General features: G+C 41.2%; 1 protein-coding gene across 1 annotated transcript in view; it reads left to right on the plus strand.

Annotated features, from left to right (window-relative positions):
- Window positions 1-21264, plus strand: part of LOC129711937 (tubulin beta chain) — a 248856-nt gene extending 227592 nt beyond the window's left edge. The window contains exons 2-5 of the mRNA XM_055659978.1: window positions 7342-7456; window positions 16224-16332; window positions 18254-18364; window positions 19138-21264. Of these exons, the coding sequence (XP_055515953.1) occupies window positions 7400-7456; window positions 16224-16332; window positions 18254-18364; window positions 19138-20192 (1332 nt within the window). The 5' untranslated portion in view covers window positions 7342-7399 and the 3' untranslated portion in view covers window positions 20193-21264. The remainder of the gene's footprint in view (window positions 1-7341; window positions 7457-16223; window positions 16333-18253; window positions 18365-19137) is intronic.
- Window positions 21265-22032: the final 768 nt, after the last annotated feature.

A 22032-nucleotide genomic window follows, 5' to 3' on the forward strand; every position in this document is an offset into this window, starting at 1 on the left:
GTGTGTTGTGATGCATTTTGGGAGGGGTAATATGGGTAAGACACACTCACAATGAATGGTAAGGTCCCAGGAAGTATTGAGGAACAAATCCTACCATTCTCCAGGTATACAGTACATTCATTTTTTAAATGTAATGAACATTTCTGGCATTACTGCCTATTCATTCTGCAAGTTCCACTTCTACCAGCATTTTTCTTCATCTCCCTTTTTACAGTTCAATTTAGTTCAATGCACCTTGTTTGTTGATCTTCCTATTATGGGAAGTTGGTCCTTCCTATTTGCTTTGTCGAAGACATCCATACTTTTATAAACCTCAATTTAGTGTATCTTAGCCTCCTCTGTACTAGAGGAAAATTGGACGGCACGGTGGTGCATATACCTGCCATGACAATGGGTGCTTTCTCGGTGGAGTTTGCTTGTTCTGCCTCCAACCATGTGGGATCCCCCAGGTGCTCTGGTTTCCTCCCAGATCTAAAAGAGAAAGGTGGGAAATGTTCACAATTCTGACAACAGGTCTTCAAACTGAAACATTAATTTTTGGCGGGGTTTTACCTTCAAATTTCCAGCATCTGCCGCTTGATTTTCTTTTAAATATTCAGTCCAGAAACATATTTTATTAGCAATAACTTTATAGGATTGAACTTAAAATGTTACAAAATAAGGTACAAAAACACTCAAATACCTTCTACTCATTTCAATTTCTACTAATTTAATTGTCTGTTTGTGTCCTTGATTTTGGAGTTTTGTTAGTTATTACTTGTACTGCAGTTCCAAAACACACCCGTAAGGTGTTTATGTATTTTATGCTCTGAAGAATCCATATCTTTCCCATTATATAATAATACCATAGTGTAGTGTGTGGATTTAATGATAGAATTTGTTCTAAATTCTGTTGCTTATTGTGTCTATTACATTTGCTCTCAATCTTTCAAGTGGGATGATTTAGATGGGTACATTCAAAACATTAAGCTGCTTTATGTTACAGGCAAGAACAGTTGTAAACCAACTTGATTTATTTCAATGAATTTAAAATGTTGCTTGCAGGAACAAAAAAGCCCCAAAAAAAAGTGTGACCTCGGATTGGCTTTTGTGCCTGAGTTGCTTTATTTGGGCATTTCTGTTCTTTCAAAAGGACTTCCAAGTACAAACACAGACCTACATATCAGGTTCAACTCCAAAGTTATAGACTATATTGTGCAGACCTGATTCTATTCTGACAAAGATTTACAATGATGATACCAGAACTGAGAGTTTGTGATTTTCAGGAAAGGCAGAACAGTCTAGGGCACGGTTCTTTGCGGCTCACCGGAAGTTTAAAGTTTTGAAAGAGTTTTAAAGTTTGGATGCAGGTGCTTGCACATGAGGGAAGATATGAAGAGTTGATAATAATTCCAATAAGTGATTCAGAATTAACTTTTCTTTGTTAGAATGTGGAACTGATTACTGCTTGGAGTGATTGAGATAAATAGCAAGGTCTTTCGGAGGGTAATGGCTTAACATATTTGGAGAGGAAGTTTTAACATGAAAAATATGGGAGGATTAGATCACTTGGCCCTTCCAGCTTGCTTTATTATTCTTTGTCAGCTTTGATATTGATGGCCAGTCAGCATTTTCTACCTCAGCACTATTTCCCAGCACGATCCCTGCACCCTTTGATCGTCTTAATATCCAGAAATGTATTGATTGTTTTAATTATCTCTGTGACTGAGCTCCCACAGACCTCTAAGGTGGAGAACGCCAAAGGTTCACCAACCTCTGCTTGAAGACATTTCTTCTCATCCCAATCTCAGTCATGGTTTACCCATTATCCTGAGACTGTGCTGGCCTCAGCCTGGATAAATATCATATTGTCAAAGAGCTATAAACATGGAAACAAGCAGTTCGGCCAACCCGTTCATGCCATCCAAGTCCCACTGTCTCTGGCCCATATCCATCCAAACTTTTCCTATCCATGTAAAATGCCCTCTCTGTATCCAACCTGTTGAGCTCTAAAAGGATTGTTTGCATTTCATCGTGATCCTTCTTTCTTTCCTCTAAATTCCAAAGACAATCTACCCAATTTTTCCTCACAAGGCAGACACACCATCCCTAGAAAAGTCCAGTGAATATGCACTACAATCCTTCTATGACAAATATATACTTTTTAGGTATGACGACCAAAACTGTATGCAATAATCCAGGCGCAGTCTCACTAAGACCCTACATAATTGCCTAAATCTATATTCCTATGACACTTCTTTGCACTCTCCTCGAGACTCTCAGTCCCACTAATGGAGGTGAGGGCAGAGCTGTAGTAAATGGATAATAGTCTGAGGTACGTGTCCTTGGTGTCCAGATGTTCCATGGATGAATGTATTGTCAGGGAGATTGTGGCCGCGTGGACCTGTTGCACTGGTAGACAAATTGCAATGTCGTGGATTTCGGTCTGCCATATTTAGAACCCGATTTTTAAAATTTGATCAACCCTTATATTTTAATGTCATCCTGATAATCTCCTGCCTTTAAAAATTGACAGTTAAAATTTATTGCCCTTTTGCATGAATGTTTTGGCAAACTTAAGTATTGTTTGCTTATTCATATATTGCCCTCGTCTCCCACCTCTTCCAAGCCAGTTGCTACCATCTGTTTCTTGTAAATTTGAGTGGTTTTCCTTGTTTAAAATAAACATTTTTTGAATATAACTGATTCTCTTGTGGTTTCAGAGAAACATGGATCAAAAATCCTAAAACCTGTCAAAACCAAATGCATTATATGGACAGGATTGTTTATTATATAGGACAAAAGATGAGCATTGGACACCACCTTCAATATCAATATCAGTTTTATTCGCAGGTCTATCCAGTCACTACTGGCTCTCTCCATTCATTGCCGCCGTTTTTTTCCCTGTTAAGTATGTCCATTTGTTTTTGAAATTGTTGCCATATCTTGTTTCACCATATTTTTAGACATTGCAATCAAATTATAACACTTCACCGTGTGTACTAAAAAAACTAATTTTCTCTGCAGTCATACGGCATGGAAAGCCCATTCAGCCCAACCAGTGGACACCATCCATGTTACTCCCAAGTTTCAGCACATGGCCTGTAGCCTTTAAGTGCCTAGTTAATTCAAGAACTTGGCTAGACACTTCTTAAATGCTGTGGTGGTGTCTCTGCTTCCACCAAGCACTTGGGCAGTGCATTCCAGGTACTCACCACTCTCTGGCAGAAAAAGGTTCCCCTCAAATCCCCTCTAAATCTCTTACTCTTTGTCTTAAATCAATGCCCCGTAGTGTTTATCTGCCTTTGATAAGAGGAAAATCCCTATCTACCCTATCGATATTTCTTCCTAATTTTATAAATCTCAATCATGTCCCCTTTTAAACTCCTCTGCTTCAGGAAAAAAACAGAACCAACCTCTCAATTCTCTCGTCATGATTAAAGTGTTCCATTCCAAAGTATATTCTGGTGAATCTCCACTGCACCCTCTTCAGCGTTATCACATCTTTCCCAGTGAAGAGAATTGCGAAAAGTAGTTGAGGCCAGTTCATTGGCTATATTTAAGAGGGAGTTAGATGTGGCCCTTGTGGCTAAAGGGATCAGGGGGTATGGAGAGAAGGCAGGTACGGGATACTGAGTTGGATGATCAGCCAGGATCATATTGAATGGCGGAGCGGGCTCGAAGGACCGAATGGCCTACTCCTGCACCTATTTTCTATGTTTCTATGCACATGGTACTTCAGCTTTTGCCTGCTCAATGTTTGGCAACCTCTTCCCAACCTCCCACAGCAGCCAGGGATAAATCTCATCCAACCCTGGGAGTTCATCCACTTTTAAGCCACCTTGGCTTTAATTGCTTCAACTTTCTTTATGAGGAATTGCACCAGAATTTCACCTTGCCCTTTGAGTTGACCAACTACAAGGACCCAATGCTTCTTAAAATAATAAATAAAACTTCCTCATGGAGGGGGATCTATGATTATTACAAGGAGAACTTGGCCGATAAAAATATAATCTCTACTTGCTATTTTTCAAGCATTGTTGGACGTTTAGAAAATAACAGAAAATAAAATCTATCCATTTCAATAAACAAGAGGAGCATAGGGTACAGATCAATAAGACGTAGTTACCATATGTCTTTCTTTACTAACCTTGGAATGGAACATGACAGTAGGGGGATTAGTCAAGAACATATACCATACAAATTGGACCTATTTGTGCCAGGTCATCTTGATTTAAAACTTCTCATTGTTCCTCCCTGACCTCACCATAACAGGTCATTTGGCTACTTGTGCTATTTCCATCATTCAATAAGAAATTATCTAATCTTTAACTTCAGCATCACGTTACCATAATTACCCCGTATCTATTGATATCTAAACGTCTTTGGCCCTTTCCAAGCCACTCAGTGATCAAGCTAGCTTTGTCCCATTTTCACACCTTACACTTCCTTATCTATGTATCTCCCTCTGCCGACATCAGTCTGAAGAAGGGTCTCGACCTGAAACGTCACTCATTCCTCTCCAGAGATGGTGCTTGTCCCACTGTGTTACTCTGTAATGTTCTCTGTAAGGCCCTGTTGTGACTAGCACAAAGAAAACACGACCGCCACCGTGTAAGATAAGTTTTAATCTGCAATGACTGAAACTTCCAGAAGGTCACTTGACCTCAGTCACAAGGCACAAGTACATTTGCCAGCTTCTGCTTTTGGCCTCAAGGGGCACTGGCATTTACATTATATATATTACATATATTCCATATAGTACATTACCAGGACATCACACTCAAGCAGTCAACATCTACCTTCGATTTAAACCAGCATATGCATTTCTTTCCTAGCCATTTTGTCTGCTCCACTGCAAAATCTCCTCAAGGTATGTCCACTTTGAAGAAGTTCTCCCTTCTCCCAGCTAACAATGATCTATTCTACATTCCCTTTGTCCTATTTTCACACCTTACACTTCCTTATCTATGTATCTCCCTCTACCCTGATATCAGTCTGAAGATGGGTCTCGACCCGAAACACACATTCCTTCTGTCCAGAGATGCTGCCTGTCCCGGCAGTTTGTGTCTACCTTCCACAGGACAATAGGTTCAGGAGTAGGCCATTCAGCCCTTCGAGCCAGCACTGCTATTCAATGTGATCATGACTGATCATCCCCAATCAATTCCTGCCTTCTCCCTGTATCTCCTGACTCCGTTAATTTTAAGAGCCCTATCTAGCTCTCTTGAAAGCATCCAGAGAACCAGAAGGACTTCCGTAAACCCTGTTTTACAGAGACACAGCTCACCTCTGCCTCACCAGACTGTGCCACTCCACCCAAGGGCTTCTTGCTGCACCGGATGGACTGCGTGACATCCTCAGGCAAGTTTAAGGGTGGAGGGGCCTGCTTTCTAATTAACTCCACATGGTGCTAAGACCAGTGCGAGCTCCTGCTCCCCAGGACTGGAATATCTTACCGGCCTTTCTGTAACTCATCCCATCTTACAAACCACCAAAATGACTATGTTCTCCCAATGTTTCTTCATGCAGTTCCCCATTTGTTATCACTGTTGAGATGGTCAAATTCTACAACTCTTAAAATCTCTTACTCTTTCCTCTTTATACATCTTAAAAACTGTTTCTTCTTAAAACCTCTGCATATGCACTTGTATAGAATGTTATTGCCATTGTATTAATGATGGCATTTATGTATTTATCCAGATTTGCTAAAAAAAAAAGTCAACAGGAGCTGGAAGAACCAGAGATTCATTCCAGCACTCATAGTCCAGTTGTAAATTGCAAAATCAGAGTACAGATTGAGTCAGAGTACAGGATGGAGATTAATAATCTGATTAAATGGTACTAGAACAGTCTTCGTTTCAATGTTAGGAAAACCAAGGAGCTGATTGTTAATTTTATGAATGGAATGCCATGAATCCACGATCCTGTCATCATCGACAGAACAGCGGTGGAGAAAATTAACAGGCTCAACTTCCTGGATATTCATATCACTGAAGACCTGGCCTGGGCCCAGCACATTGATGCAATCACAAAGAAAACTCATCAGGGTCTCTACTTCCTTAGAAGATTGAGGAGATTCAATATGTTACCAAATACTCTATCAAACCTCTACAGGCATGGTAAGGGGCGTATTGATTGATTGGGTCACTGCCTGGTTCAGTAACTTGAACGCCAGGGAACAAAGAAGGCTGCTAAAAATAGTAGATGATGCCTGGGCCATCACAGGTACTCACCTCCCCAGCACTGAAGGAATCTTTTGGAAGTGCTGCATCAAAAAGGCAACCAATATGAAAGCCTCACGCCACCCAGGCCACATTCTCATCTCCCTTCCAGCATCAGGAAGGTGATACAGGAGCCGGAAAATCATGACTAAGAGTTTCAAAGACAGCTTCTTCCCAGCAACCTTCAGACTGTTGAACACGGCACAACACTAATCGCTACCTCAGCAACTATGATCTTCTAATGACTTCAATTTTGTACTATTGTGGTTACTAGTATTACTGATTATTAATGTATTGTATTATTAACTATTTGTGTACAATTGCGTTAACGGGCCTGTTAAGTGCAGCAAGTAAGCTTCATTGTTCTGCTGCCGGAACCTATGACAATCAAACACTCTTGACTCTATCACGAGTGCAATACTTTGACAGTACTTCAGTTTCTACGACTCGTTTATTAAATAGGTTTGGTGGCACGTTTAGTCTGAATGTTGACATGCAACGGGCAAGTAATTTACCATTGATTGTTCGAGCTAAGACCCGGGAAGCGAGGCAGACTGTGAGGCTGCAGTGCCGGCCAGCCCGCCCTCTCTCTCCACCCTGCATTCGTCAGCAGCACAGATTGCTTCCAGAAACATCACTCGTGGCAGATTTTGGCAGCACGGAGGCTGGCCCGATGCAGCAAACCGTTTATTTCCCCTCTACCTTGGCCACCTCCCTGTACGGCCGAAGCATTTGCAGTATAGGACAAGGGGGGGGGGGAGGCTGAGTCAGTTGCACGCATTGTGGTTGCAGATGATATCTATCTATCTCTATATCTCTGTCTGCTTCATCAAAATCAATGGGCGAATCTTTGCTCCCGACGAACAAGGAGGCGCCGCGCGCGCGCGCGCGCTACTGCTGCAACTGCCGCCCGAACAACAGCCAATGGGAAGCGAAGCGACTGCGATCTGGCGGGCGGACTCGCGGGCCGCGTGCAAACGGGGGCGGCCTCGGCGCCGGCGCGTTGACGGACAGTCACAGCAGCCAGTCAGCGGCGGCAGCGGGTCGATGGTCCGTCGCGGCAGCCAGTCAGCGGCGGCGGCGCCAGGCGCAAGAGGCGTGCGCTGTATATAAAGCGCGACGCAGCGGGCGGCAACGCAGTTGAGCATCAGTTCTTTTGTCGAGGAGGAGCAGCAACTGGAAGCGGAGTCGGCAGTATGAGGGAAATCGTGCACATTCAAGCCGGCCAGTGCGGTAACCAGATCGGGGCCAAGGTGCGTGCCGCGTCCGCCCGCCTGTAGCCCCATCGGGCACGGTCGGACGAGGATCAAAGTGATGGCGAAAATTTATGGTCGGGGTAGCGCGGTGGCTTTTAGATTCCACCCGGCGGCGCGGTTGCACCTCTGGCTGGGGAGGGGGAGGGGGTGCCGGGCCTAGTTGGGCGTGGGAGCCCGACGGGCTCGGCCTCCCGGTATCCGACATGGGTTTGCGCAGCGCCACGCCCTGATCTGTGCGCAGTAGCGGGGATGGGCGGGGCGGGCCGAGCCGAACTGAGCCTCTGCAGGGACCCGCCCCAGCCTGGCCTGCGGTATGCGTGCATGCTGGCGCTTTTCAACAGCTTTATAGCAAAGTAATCCCGGATACCCACTCGCAAATTAATGCAGGGCTCTGGGAAATTTTTTGTCTGCTAAATCTTAGAGGAATAACAATGGGTATTTTATCTTGTATGGGTATATTAACTACACCGGGGACGTGCCCCTTCAAAGGTTTATCGATTAGATCCAAAAGCGAATTTAGAGCTTTTGGATGCGTCATCTGATAAAGGTGGTGGGTTAAATTTGAATAAAGATGTTCACGTTGTACTGCGGATAGTTCGCTGGAGTCGACTGGAATTACAGGTAAGATTGTAGATCGGTAATGACAGACAACGATGGAAGATATTTCCTAAATCTGCAAATTCTACTGAAGAAGCTCAGTCCGCCAGTAACTAAGGAAGTTAAGAATGGTAAGAAAAGTCAAAATACTGTGGTTATAGAATAAAAAGCAGAATATAGTTGTGAGCGTAAAGTCGAATGAAATGTTAACCAGAAAGGGCTTCTATTCATGAAAAGGAAGCTTGGAATAAAGGGGAAATGAGCAGTGCGGTGGTGCTGCAAAACAGATCTACTCCACCAGGGTCTGATTGTCTAGACCTGATGCCTGCACAATGAGATCTTAAAGACTTATCTGAACGATAGGCTGATGAATTAATGGTAACCTAATAAGGCTGCCCAAATTCTGGAGAGGTCCCAGATAATTAACAAATTACAAATGTAGTTCAAGGATGTTCAACTGAAAATGGGGAAAATATATATGATAGTATTCAGTACCTCAGATTGGAGAAGTATTAGCTGGACACTCAGAAAATAACGAGTTAACATTATAGTTACAGATTGGGCAGAGTTCAAGAGAATTACAAGGATTGGTAAAGGGAAGCTGATGGATGTAATATTTAGAGTTTAGTTTAGAGGTACAGCATGGAAACTACCATTTTAGTCCAGAGATCACCCATTCATGCTATATCCCATTTTCACGTTTGCTCCCTCAAATTAGGGGTCATTTACAGAGGCCAATTAACCTATTAACTCCCACATCTTTGGAATGTAAGAAGAAACAGCCTCTGCAGAATGTCCACATTGTCACAGGGAAAATGCAAGCTCCACACCGAAGCACCCAATGTCGGGATTGAACATGGGTTGCTGGCGCTGTGAGTCAGCAGCTCTCGCCAGTGGCATGTGCTACCGCAATGTTAGTTGGATTTTTGCAAGTTCCACGTGAAGGGTTATTGCACAAAGGAAGAGAGCATGCGGTTGGGTGTAATGGATAAGGGAATGGCTAACCAACAATGTGTTTAGATAGTCGTTTTCAGACTGGTAATCAGTAACCAGTTGGGTCTCATAGATCAGTAGTGGGGCTTTAACTATTAATGTTTTTTGATAACCTGGATGAAGAGACTTTGCTAATGATGCGCCTGGGGGAGTTTGCATGTTGAGGAAGACCTATAAAGATGTATATGGGTTAAGTGAGTGAGCAGAGATAGCAAGAGGAATATGATGTGGATAAATATGAGTTTTGCACTTTGGATGAAACCATGAAGAAGTATTTTAACTGAGTGAAACCATAACATGTAGGAGATGAATCTGATGGCCCTATTACATGAAGTGCATAGTTGACACCCAAGTAATTCCATATCTATGTATCTCCCAGTCCCCTGACATTAGTCTGAAGAAGGGTCTTGACCTGAAACGTCACCCATTCCTTCTCGCCAGTGATGCTGCCTATCTGCAGCATTTTGTGTCTTATCTCTCCATTCTTAAGCCATTTTCTCTTCTGGGGACCATAGGCCATTGACAAATGTCCTAGAAACATAGAAAATAGGTTCAGGAGTAGGCCATTCGGCCCTTCGAGCTTGCACCGCCATTCAATATGATCATGGCTGATCATCCAACTCGGTATCCTGTACCTGCCTTCTCTCCATACCCCCTGATCCCTTTAGCCACAAGGGCCACATCTAACTCCCTCTTAAATATAGCCAATGAACTGGCCTCGACTACCTTTTGTGGCAGAGAATTCCAGAGATTCACCACTGTGAAAAATGTTTTCCTCATCTCGGTCCTAAAATATTTCCCCCTTATCCTTAAACTGTGGCCCCTCGTTCTGGACTTCCCCAACATCGGGAACAATCTTCCTGCATCTATCCTGTCCAACCCCTTAAGAATTTTGTAAGTTTCTATAAGACCCCCCTCAATCTTCTAAATTCTAGCGAGTACAAACTATCTAGTCTTTCTTCATATGAAAGTCCTGACATCCCACCTCACTCGGTTGTTGGCAGTTCTTCTGAGATCTCCCCAGTTGAGCCCACTCTCCATTAGGCCTCCCTAATCTTATGGGCATGTCCTGCAGCTTGACCATTAGGAAAATGAAACGTATCTGTCTATTATTGCCTCATTGCTCTCTTCAGCCATTTGGTGAAGGAAAGAACGGCAGGTGCTGGTGGAGAATGTGCACAACTTATTTCTAAAGTCCTCTGTCTCTTTCCCCCGCCCACTTTGTCCTCTCCAATCATCTCCCATCTCTTTCTCACATTTGACAGTTTTTCTCTCTTCACAGGTGCTGCCTTACCTGCTGTGCTTCGTCAGCATTTTTTAATTGGAATTACATCTTTGACTCTTTGAAAATCTAACATGATCTCAGACATATTGCCTATGAGTGAATGATGTGCCCCATCTTTTGGTGTGGTCCAATGTTCATTTTTTTTTAGTATCTTAGTTGAGTGATCATTCCTAGACAGTGTAAGATTGAGTTCTCCAAGACAACTACTTATTTTAACTTTATTTTTCTGTTTATAAAAGTAAAACACAACTAATGGAGACTAGTGTGTTTTACCATGTATCCAGATAATGGTTTTCATTTTGGACATTTGAGTTGTCTTAGAGTTGAAATAGCAGATTAAGCAATAATGCTAATACTAAGAACAAGTCATTTGATGTTTGCAGACAATGTAAGTGTGCAACTGCTTTTGGCTCTGGTTCACATTGCACTTTTATTGATAAAATGCAGAGAATGAGATGGCTGCAAAATAAGGCAGCCATTTGGCATTGGTTAATGGTGCCAGCTTAGTTCTATCTTTACAGCTTGTACTTCCATCATGCACTCTTTTTTGTGTTATACGGAGTCTTTCCTTGCACCCATCAGTGCCCTTAGTTTATACTTTTAAGTTTTACAGGAGAGATGATAAACAACTGGCCTGTGCTGTTTTTTCTTGTGAAAGGACTTTCAAGATTGACCCAATCCCGTGAACATGAATTTGTTCAAATAGCAAATTACCAGCAGGGCAGACGATCACAATTTAATGCGTTAAAGATTAATGAAGGAAACTGTTTGTTCCCCATACTAAATAGTACGTTTTAAGTAATTGGAACATTCTGAACCTGCATTTCTAATTAAGTTTAAAGCATCCTTTCATAAACTTAAGTTATCATGAGTTGAAGGACTAGTAATTGCACTCATCTGTTTGGTGGGTACCTTACGTAATGAGTAGAGCAATGTGGAATGCAAACATCATTCTCTACCAGAGAGAACAGTTTTCTATGGATGCCTTCTGGCTGCGCAAACAATGTATTGTTGCATTTCCAACTTAGACTCGCAATTGAGTCGGCTATTAGCATTCCTTAATAGTCACTGACTTTGCAAATTCTGGCAATCAGAAAATGTCCAGCAATCAAAAGAAAATAAAAGATTATGTGCTTATTTCTTCTTTTTTTTTTTTTAATAATTTGACCATAGATTTAAAAAATTGAAATTTTTAATTTTGGGGACTTTTATTTTCAAATAATGTCTTAAATTCCAGGTTGAGATGTTAATATTTTGTCCGTTGTACTTAATTTGTGTAGCTATATAGCACAATTTGATCATCTTTGAAATGGTTGGATCGTCATTTTTATCCTAAATGAAGAGTTGGATTTGAAATTCATTTGGCGTTTAAATACAATGGTAAAGGATACTTCTCTCTAATTAGAGTAAATAAGCAAGGAACAGGTATCATTTACAAGTAGGTGTAGATGTAATACAAAATATTTTCAATATGACGAGTGTAAATGAGTAAGGAGTTGGTGTCATTTTAAGGTATGATTATCACAAATATTCTGTAAATTAAGTGACAAGCACTTAATTTAAAGTACAGTAAATACAGTAAAACAAATTACAGTATAAATTAATAGTTAACAGGCAGGAAAACAGTTTCATTTCAAGGTACAATTATCAAAACATTTCTGGACCGCCATCTCTTCTTGTTTTTTCCCCCTGTCTCGTGCCTGACTAGCAAGGACCGACTATGGTGATGGTAAATCTGGAGAAATTTGGGTAGGTTTTAAAAGGACACCATTGAGTGTTTTTGTTGGGAATGAATTTAAATTGGGTGTCAGATAGAATTCAAGAGTTTTCTTAAGTTGCATTATTTAGTTAGATTCAAATGATACCCTAGGGAACTTTGAAAATGCCACATGAAGTAGGAAGTCATTGAAATTTAGGCAGTGGTACTTGATGAAAGAGGCATTGTAGTATTATGTAAATTTAACAATGACCACTGGCAAAATAACACAATTTCATACCACGCTTAGCTATGCCTGACTGGCAAATAGTTCAGAGACCATTCCAGTTAAAGGACCCAACTAAATGTCTGCAACTTAGTTTAGTTTATTGTCACATATACAGAGATACAGTGGAAAAACCTTTGTTGTGTGCTGTCCAGTCTTACAATCTAGTCAACTTTGGTCTCCAGTGTGTAACATTTAGGCTTCCTAAGTGTTCACGTGCAAAGGATTGTGAATAGCGATTATTAGGTACAAGTACATTGATATTATGTGACGCATTTAGTTGGGAAAAGTTACTTATTCTGATACATTTAAATTAATTGTTGTATTCTGTAAATGTCTCAACAAAGTAGATATATTGTTAATGACACATTGACTCGAGACAAGTTTATTTTGCTCACTTCGTATTGCTATATTTGGTCTGAAGGATGTCAAAGCATCCCAGCAAATGTTGCCCTACATCAGCCACCCTGACCTTCCCACCCTTGATACTGCAGCTGTTGAAACTATTGCGAGGGAATAATTCTCTCAATCCTGCTGTATGTCAATTAAAACAGTTGCTCCCATAATGTCCTGCACTTTTTCAGTGAATTTCCTTCGGTGTACTTTAAGAAAAGGTTTTCACGGGCAGAAAGATTAGGCTGTAGCTCTTGTACACTACACTCTTCTCACTATTCCTATATCCCTTGTTTCCCTTGCTGTCCAGAAATTCCTGAATGCAATGAATGATTGAGCCTTTGCAGGCCACCGCAGTAGAAACCTCCAAAGAATAGCCTGTCTTTTTTTCATTTGTTTTTTTAAGTTCCTTCTCAGAAATGCAGACCTTACAAATAATGGTCAAAAGTGGCATCTGTGGAAAGAAATAGTCAACATTTTGGGTTGAAGACCCTTCGTCAGAATTCGAAAACAAAATTAATTTGGGATTGCTGTAAAGATAGAAGTGTGGATAGGACAATGAAAGGGTGAGACAAAATGAATAAGAAGTGCATGTTGCATTAACTCACTAAGACTTTTTGCACAGCACCTTCCAAGCCCACAACCTCCACCAGCTAGAAGGACAGTAAGGGGAAAACATAGCTGCCAAGTAGTAAGGATTTTCCATATTTCGTACAGAAATACGAATTTGTGTTAAATACGGATTAAAAAAATAAAAAAATTTAAAGACCCTGGATGATCGATACTACGAGTCACCACTGCACCGCCCATGTTGCAGCAAAATCGCCTTGGAATTTTACATTTTTTAAAAGCTCGGGTTTAATGAGTACTGCAAGATTGGAGTCACTTATCACTTGATTCAACTGAGACGAAAACGATTTGTTAACTGCCACTGTTGGCACTTGTTAACAGCCAGTAGTTAACACGTAGTAATGCAATGTGTCACCAATACATCGATCTGCATTCCTCAGTCAATATAATTGTGTTTTGACCAAGTATTAATGACACCGCGTACCTTTGAATAAATTTAATGGGAGAATTTAGCCATTCCCACCATAGATAGGCACAACATGCTGGAGTAACTCAGCGGGTCAGGCAGCATCTCTGGAGAGAAGGAATAGGTGACATTTTGAGTCGAGACCCTTCCAGCCCAGAATTCCGCTTTTTTTTTCTTTTCCTATTTGTCAGTTTTTTGGTGCCCGATTATTTGGCAGCCAATCAACCGCTGTCTCTAATGGGGTTGCGTACAATCACATGTGCTGGTCATTCGGCAGCCAATCAGACACAGTCTCCGAGGGGCGGTTTGACCAATCACCGACCAGTTTCCCTTACTGTGAGAGAGTTGCAAATGCACAATAAACAAGTTATGCATTCTTGTACTCTTACATGGGTATGACTGCACATTAAAAAAAAAAAAAAAAAAATTTAAATCAGCAAAATGGCGCTGTGTAAAAATACTGATTTCCTCAGCAAAATACTGGTTTTCAGGTACTAGAATACTGAAATGCTCTGACAGAACTAGGCAGCTCTGGTGAAAGCTACCTCTTGGAAGTTCCCTGCAAGTCATATACCATATTGACTTGGAAATATTGCAGTTCCTTCACTTTTGCTGAGTCAAAATCATGGAATTCCCTCGAACATTTACCATCATTTATTCCTATTATTTTTCTCCGCCTTCGCATCGCTTTGGTCCCTTTTCTCGTCTAACTACCATTCATAGCCCAATTTCTGGTTTGTGGCTTCTGCATCTTATTGTGGCAACCTTGGCCTCGTCCTATCAGGTGGAATTGCTTTGTTCTATTTTTCCTCCCGAATGTTTTCTACAATTAGAAAATATTTATCTTCCCCTGTTCTAAAGGTTTTGTCTTGAATGTTAACATTTTCCTTTCCCTAGATACTGCCTGACCCGAGTGTTTCCAACCATTTTTTAGTTTCCGGCAACTGCTTGTTTTACATTTTCAGATTTAGAAACTATTATTTTGCAGATTGGTGAAGTGCAGTGGGTAAGTTCAATACTTTTCAAATTGGATGGGGGGTACTAGTGGATGGCTCCCATTTTTCTCCAATGTAGGTCTTGTTTAAACGGAGTAGGATTGAAGGAGTGACAGGCAGAACTTGAAGGGATTTTGCTGCACTCAGTTTATGGTGTGCAAGGGCATTAATAGGTGATTACTGAAGCAATTTTTATTGTTTGATATTAGTTTAAGATAGTTTTCCAAGAACTACTGTCGCCCTTTATACCCTTCTTATGAAATCAAAGAACATCACACAGAAATGGACCTTTTGGCCCACCAAGTTCATTCCTACCGTCAAGCATGCACTTACTCTCCACAATACCATCGATTCGCCCCATTCCGCCACTCATTTACATACTAGGAGCAATTTACTCTGGCCAAATCTACCAACCCTTGGAGATAATTTTTGCTTGCTCTTTGCTCTGTGTTATTGCTGCTCTAGTTTTGTCAGTATGGAGGGATCATAGAGGGTTACAGCCAATTGTGCTCTTGCCTCTCATCCGTGATCTCTATTTGCACAATGAGTGGCATTTGTTTAAATCCTGCAGAGTTTCTGATCTCTCATTTTATATCCATTATCCTATATCTGTACCATGTGGGTGGCTTCATTGTAATTATGAATAGTCTTTGTTGACAGGATAACTTGCAACAAAAAGCTTTTCACTGTACCTTTGTATACATAATAATCTAAATTAAACTCATTCGACCTATCCTCTGAGCAACTCAGCCGTTTGAGTTTGGGAAGGAAACTACATGAAATGGAATGCAAATAATTTTGTGACTGTTCTGAAACTAACTTGCCTAACTATTTGTAAAGTGAATAATTCTCTACATATACTAGTAGTAGTCATTTATTTGTCTGACATTGGAACATTTTATTGGTAGGTGAACACGTTGTCCCTTTTCTAGCAGTGGGTGCACTTATTGGAGGACATGAAAAATTCTCTTGCTAATTGTTGGGTATCTAGAAGTTTGAAGTTAACTTCAGTAGAGTGTTGATCTGTTTTTATCACTGGTGCTGAGAAATGTGCTGCACAGATTAATGGGACTATGAGTTAGTGAACACAGTGATGACAGCTGGTAGACCTCACGGCAGCTCTAGTGATCTGGGTTCAGTGCTGACCCGAATTTTCCCTGGTACTCTGGTTTCTTCCCATATTGCAAATCTGCATTGGTAAGTTAATTAGCTATCATAATGTAGGTAGAATAATAGGGGTGGAATTTGATGGTGTGGGAGAATAGATTGGAAGGGGTGAGTGAGGCAAGGAATTGGCTGATGTAGACTTGGCAGATCAACGTGCCTTCCAATGTCCTTAAGCAAATATGGTTTCTGGAAAGGTAAGATATTGGGAGTGATGTGCTTAAATTACTTTGGGCAGTTAGATTTGTCAAGAATGCTATAAGTGAGCTTTTATGTTAACTGGTTTGTTTGTCATGTCTAACTTGATTATTTTCTTCAGTTTTGGGAAGTTATCAGTGATGAACATGGCATTGATCCCACCGGTACCTACCATGGAGATTCTGACCTGCAGCTGGAGAGGATCAACGTCTATTACAATGAAGCATCAGGTATAAATACAAATCTTATAGACCTACTTATCTAACCAAATCAGTGTGCATGAACTTGGTGCGTCAGGCAGCATCTGTGGAGGGAATTAAACATGTTCAGAGCCTTCATACTGACGAGTGGGGTGGGGGGGGATGTCTGGGAAGTCATTAGTGGGTACAAGTGACAAGGAGGTTATTTGACGGATGGATGGACTAAGTGACATGGGGTAGCTGTGAAAAATAGACTAGGATATCTAAAATTAGTGAAATGTAAAGCGGAAGGGAGAGGTTGGTGGAAGTGGGAAGGTAAAAGAGAAACTAGGATAGGGCTAGATAGATTAAGGATAGAATGGGTGTGAGGGGGAGTTGGAGGAATGTGCACAAGGGTGACATTGGAGAGTGACGGGAGGGGGGGGATTATTTGAATCTGGAGAATTCATTGTTCATACCATTAGCAGAGCTGCCAAGTAGTACGGCAATGCGATCAGAATGCAGATGTACGGATTTGCTTTGTAAAATACGGATTTTTTTTTTTAAATCAGCCCGACTTCCTGTTTCATCTTGCTTCTTAAAAAATGCAAGGATATAAAAAGTCATATTGTAACTAAAAATTATAGCAGATTAAATCTATTAGTATTTTAAATTTCAAGATCTGGTGAATATTTTTGTACGCTTTGATCTGCCTGTCCCGCTCCAGGTTTAAACAGCGCTATCAGTTTAACTCGTGGGAATTTAAACAAACAACGCTATGGGTTCTAAAAATAGCACTCCCAGTTGGAGCACTTCACACATAGCGCTGTGGGCTTTACACATAGCACTATGGGTCACAGACTGTTAGGGGAGGGAGAAGGACAGAGGGTGTGGGAGGAAGGAGCGAGAGTGAGGGAGGCTTCCAAAATGGCTTCTTCATCATCATCTGGTGCTAAACGCAGGAAGCAGCCGTTCAAACAGCAGCATACAAAGAGATGGCAATGAATGCACTGTCAAGTAAGGTGTGTAGAAGACATATCGATTGGTAGCAAAGTTATGCATTCTTGTGCTCCTACGTGGGTAAAAAAAAAAAAACTTTTTTCAGCAAAATGGCACCGTGAAAAAAATACTGATTATCTCAGCAAAATACTGATTTTCAGGTACTAGAATACTGAGATGCTCTGACAAAACTTGGCAGTAAGCTACCCAGGTGGAATATGATGTGCTTCAGTCTGGCAATGGAGACTGACAAGGACCGAAAGGTTGGTATAGGAAGGGGAGCTAAAATGGTTAGTGACTGGGTGATCCAGCAGTCCCTGGTGAGCCAGTGCAAGTGTCTTGCAAAACAGTCACGTAGTCTATGCTTGCTAGACAAAAATGCTGGAGAAACTCAGCGGGTGAGGCAGCATCTATGGATTGATGGAAGTTTATGCCTGGTCTTGCTGAAGTAAAGACTGCCACATCGTGAGCACCAAATATAGTAGAGGTGGTTTGAAGAAGTTTGTCTCGCATGGAAGGGCTGCTGGGGTCTGTGGATGGGTGGAAGAGAAGGTGTGGGGACAAGTTTTACATCTGCATTTCTGGGGAAAGTACCAGAGGAGAGGACAGATTGGATGGAAAGGGATGAGTGGACCATGGGTTTGCTGAGCATGGTCTCTTAGCAAATTAGTCAGGACTGGAAGATCTGGCTGGTGGTGGGGTGAAAGGACAAAACCAGGAGAACTCATCCTTATTCTGTATTGGGAAGGGAGAATAAAAGCAGAACTGTTAGACTCGGGCCACACGGGTGAGAGCTCTATCCAGAACAGCAGGAGAGAAATTGTTTACTGGAGAAAGAGGACATGTCAAATGTCCTAGAGTGGAAAACTTCATTTTAGGAACAGATGTAGAGGAATCTGACGAATTGTGAGCATGCTGTTTATATTTGTTGCTTTTTTCATAATGGGCTAATACTTTTTTCCACTACTAACAGGTGGGAAATATGTGCCCCGTGCTATCCTCGTGGACCTGGAGCCTGGTACAATGGACTCTGTTCGTTCTGGACCTTTTGGTCAGATCTTCAGGCCTGATAACTTTGTGTTTGGTAAGTGAAGCTTGTGTAAATAACTGGAACTGGTTAGTAGCTTGTGCTGAGACATCGACTCGAGGCTAGAGAAAGGTGAGGGTGGAGTAAATTGTTATTTACTGAACTGTGATACTCGATCGGTGAGCAAATTACTTCAGCTTCTGAAGAAGACATTGCTTTTAGCAAAAGGCAACAATGTGCATCCTTATGCATTTAATGGGCAAATATGTATGTTTAACAGTGATATGTAATATTCAAATTTTAATTGGAATCACCTGCTACCCAAAGGAAATTGCTGCAGAAAATTAGTATTTGTGTCTTGGGATCCCTTGTTGGTAGGTAACATTATTGTATTCCAGGAACTGAATTATTTAATACCCAAGAAGTGGACTTGGCTGTGGAAGACCATTTGAGGACATTACACCTATGGTTCAATGCTTTGCATGGATTTTTGAAGTGTACTAACCTGCTCAAGCTGCAGCAGTAGTCTCCTGGCTTATGCATGACAGTATAGAAAATTTGTCATTGCCCCCAGGATAAATCGTGCAGGAAAATCCCATTCCTTGAAACCTGACATCCAAAACCATCTACATTGTACGTCACAGGCTTCAGCTGTTATATTTACTCTTTTTTTTCATTTTAGAAGATTACTTTGTTCGTCTCACTCCCAAGGCAATGGAAATAATCTGCTGATAAATATTAATAAACATATCAAAATTTGCTTGTAGTTGAAATGTTTAAAATGCTTGCATAACAGCTATACCAGGTTTTTTTTTAATGCTTTATTTTAGGTCAAAGTGGTGCTGGCAACAACTGGGCCAAAGGTCATTACACTGAAGGGGCTGAATTGGTCGACTCTGTTCTGGATGTGGTGAGGAAGGAAGCAGAGGGATGCGATTGTCTCCAGGGATTTCAACTCACTCACTCGCTCGGTGGTGGGACTGGCTCTGGCATGGGCACACTCCTTATTAGCAAAATTCGTGAGGAATACCCAGACAGAATCATGAACACCTTTAGTGTTGTGCCTTCACCAAAAGTATCAGACACAGTTGTAGAGCCTTATAATGCAACGCTATCTGTCCATCAGCTTGTGGAGAACACTGATGAGACTTTTTGTATTGATAACGAGGCTTTGTATGACATTTGTTTTCGAACCCTCAAACTCACCACCCCCACTTATGGTGACCTGAACCACCTTGTGTCAGCCACAATGAGTGGTGTAACGACCTGTCTGCGTTTCCCTGGTCAGCTCAATGCCGACCTCCGTAAACTAGCAGTGAACATGGTCCCCTTCCCCCGCCTGCACTTCTTCATCCCTGGCTTTGCTCCTCTAACCAGCCGTGGTAGCCAGCATTACCGTGCCCTCACAGTACCTGAGCTCACCCAACAGATGTTCGATGCCAAGAACATGATGGCAGCCTGTGACCCTCGGCACGGTCGTTACTTGACCGTTGCTGCTATTTTCAGAGGTCGTATGTCCATGAAAGAGGTAGATGAACAGATGTTGAATGTACAGAATAAAAACAGCAGCTATTTTGTTGAATGGATCCCCAATAATGTTAAAACTGCTGTCTGTGACATCCCACCTCGAGGCCTCAAAATGTCTGCCACCTTTATTGGCAACAGCACAGCCATTCAGGAGCTGTTTAAGCGTATCTCTGAGCAATTTACAGCTATGTTCAGGAGGAAAGCTTTCTTGCATTGGTACACTGGTGAGGGCATGGATGAGATGGAATTTACTGAGGCTGAGAGCAACATGAATGACCTGGTATCTGAGTACCAGCAATATCAGGATGCCACAGCTGAGGAAGAGGGTGAATTTGAGGAGGATGAAGAAGTTGCGTAAGCTGTATTATGGTCAGCACTAAGATTGTCCATGTCACTGTTCTGTTTGTCTTTTTCTTATACTTTTACACCATTCCTCTGTTTGACATTTCGATCTTCAATGCTGTATACATTTTCAGTTTTCACCTCTAGATGATCGGGCATTGACTTGTATGATGGAATCATGAACACATGTAATGATGAATTCTCCTTTGTAACAGAAATTAAGTTTTGCTCTTGGAAGGATTCCTGGAATGCTTTCCCCGAGTAAGGGCATTGCTTGCGTGCTTCCATATCGGCTCATCACTGAGCAGATTACATTTTAGTAGGATGGAAGTTTGGTGCAGAATGGAGTATTTTTGTTGTATTTGCTTCTGCCAATAGATGAAGGTTGATTGCCAACCAAGGCACTTGGTTGTGCATAATTATGTATCCTAAATATGGGGACACTGGCTTGTCTTCGGAAGATTTACTGCCTTTCACTTGAAAAAACATTTTTACTGTCCATAAGTATTCATTTTTATTCAATTTTTTGAAGGTAGTATTTTCTAAGGCCTAGGTATTTGAGGCAGAGGTTAATCATTGTGGAAGTGAAAAGTTGTAAGATGTATGTTGATATTTTTGAATCAATGCCACTGTTGATGCAGATGATTTTCATTGATCTGAACTCTTTGCTGCTGTCTACTTGGTGGAGCTGCTACTTTTTGCCATTTTCCCATAAAAGGCATCCAATAAATTCAACACTTATGCTTTATCCACTTCTACATTCTCAGTTAATAAATCTGTGCTCCATGGTGCAAACCCAATTTCGGATGTGACTATATCCTCTGATTTATTTGAATTCTCAAGCTGGAAGTTGACAAAAAAGTGGCAGCTTTACTATTCCAAAAGTAGACTTATTTGTGTGAAGGTTGGTGGTTTTAGAACAGAGCCACCAGTGCTGCAGATAGAATGCAATCGCTTCATTTTGTTGGCCATTTTGATTAAATGTCGCAATTCAAATTTTGGCTGAGCACTAATGTTCTAAACCCTTGGAGTGGAGAGTGTTCATGTCCGAAATCATGTTTAATTATTAAAGTAGCATACCATCTCAATGTTAATTTGTGTGGTCTGTTTTCTCAAAATAGTGCACATGGTGATTTTGTACTCCAGGATAATTTTAAGCCTGGCAAATTCAGCCCTCTAAGAAAACAACCTGGTGTGATAAAGATTAATGTGTGTCTGTGCTGGACTTTTCTCCCAGTGACAAGCCTCTCAATTTCCCCCTACTTAAAATCTGCATAGATTAAAAGGTGCTGCAGTAAGAGTTTTAGTAGCAAAGCTTAGACTGCAATGTGGAAACTGATGCTTGGAATCCCTGGCCATGTGGAAATGTTTTATCGCATAATCTCACTTGGTTCCCTGACAACATTTCTTGTTAGCTGTTGAATATCCAGCTGAGCTAAACATGTTCATGGTCACTCAGTCACTCTTGTGGTAACACTTTATTTAAAAATAAAGTTTGACTGATACTTCCTTGTAAATTCATTTTCATATAGTTTGAATGGAAAATTTGTGCATGGTCTGATAGTGAAGCTAAGGTTCAATTCCACAGATATGTTAGGAAAGATTCTATCCACAACTTTGAATACTTTTGTCAATATCAAGAGAAAATATAATTTCATGGGTTCAAAAATGCTGCAATTCTGCAGCAATACGATTCTCTTATTGGATAAATTGTCTGATAAATTTGTTTATTGATCAGATAGGAAGTAAGTTTCTCATAATTGGAAGAGTGAAAAGGTTGCTGCTGGATATTGGACTTTAATCTAGTCATACAGCTAACCATTTGAAAAAGATCCCTGTTAAATGGCTGTTTGCCC

Source organism: Leucoraja erinacea, chromosome 31 (assembly GCF_028641065.1).
Source record: "Leucoraja erinacea ecotype New England chromosome 31, Leri_hhj_1, whole genome shotgun sequence".
In the NCBI taxonomy this organism is placed as follows: domain Eukaryota; kingdom Metazoa; phylum Chordata; class Chondrichthyes; order Rajiformes; family Rajidae; genus Leucoraja; species Leucoraja erinaceus.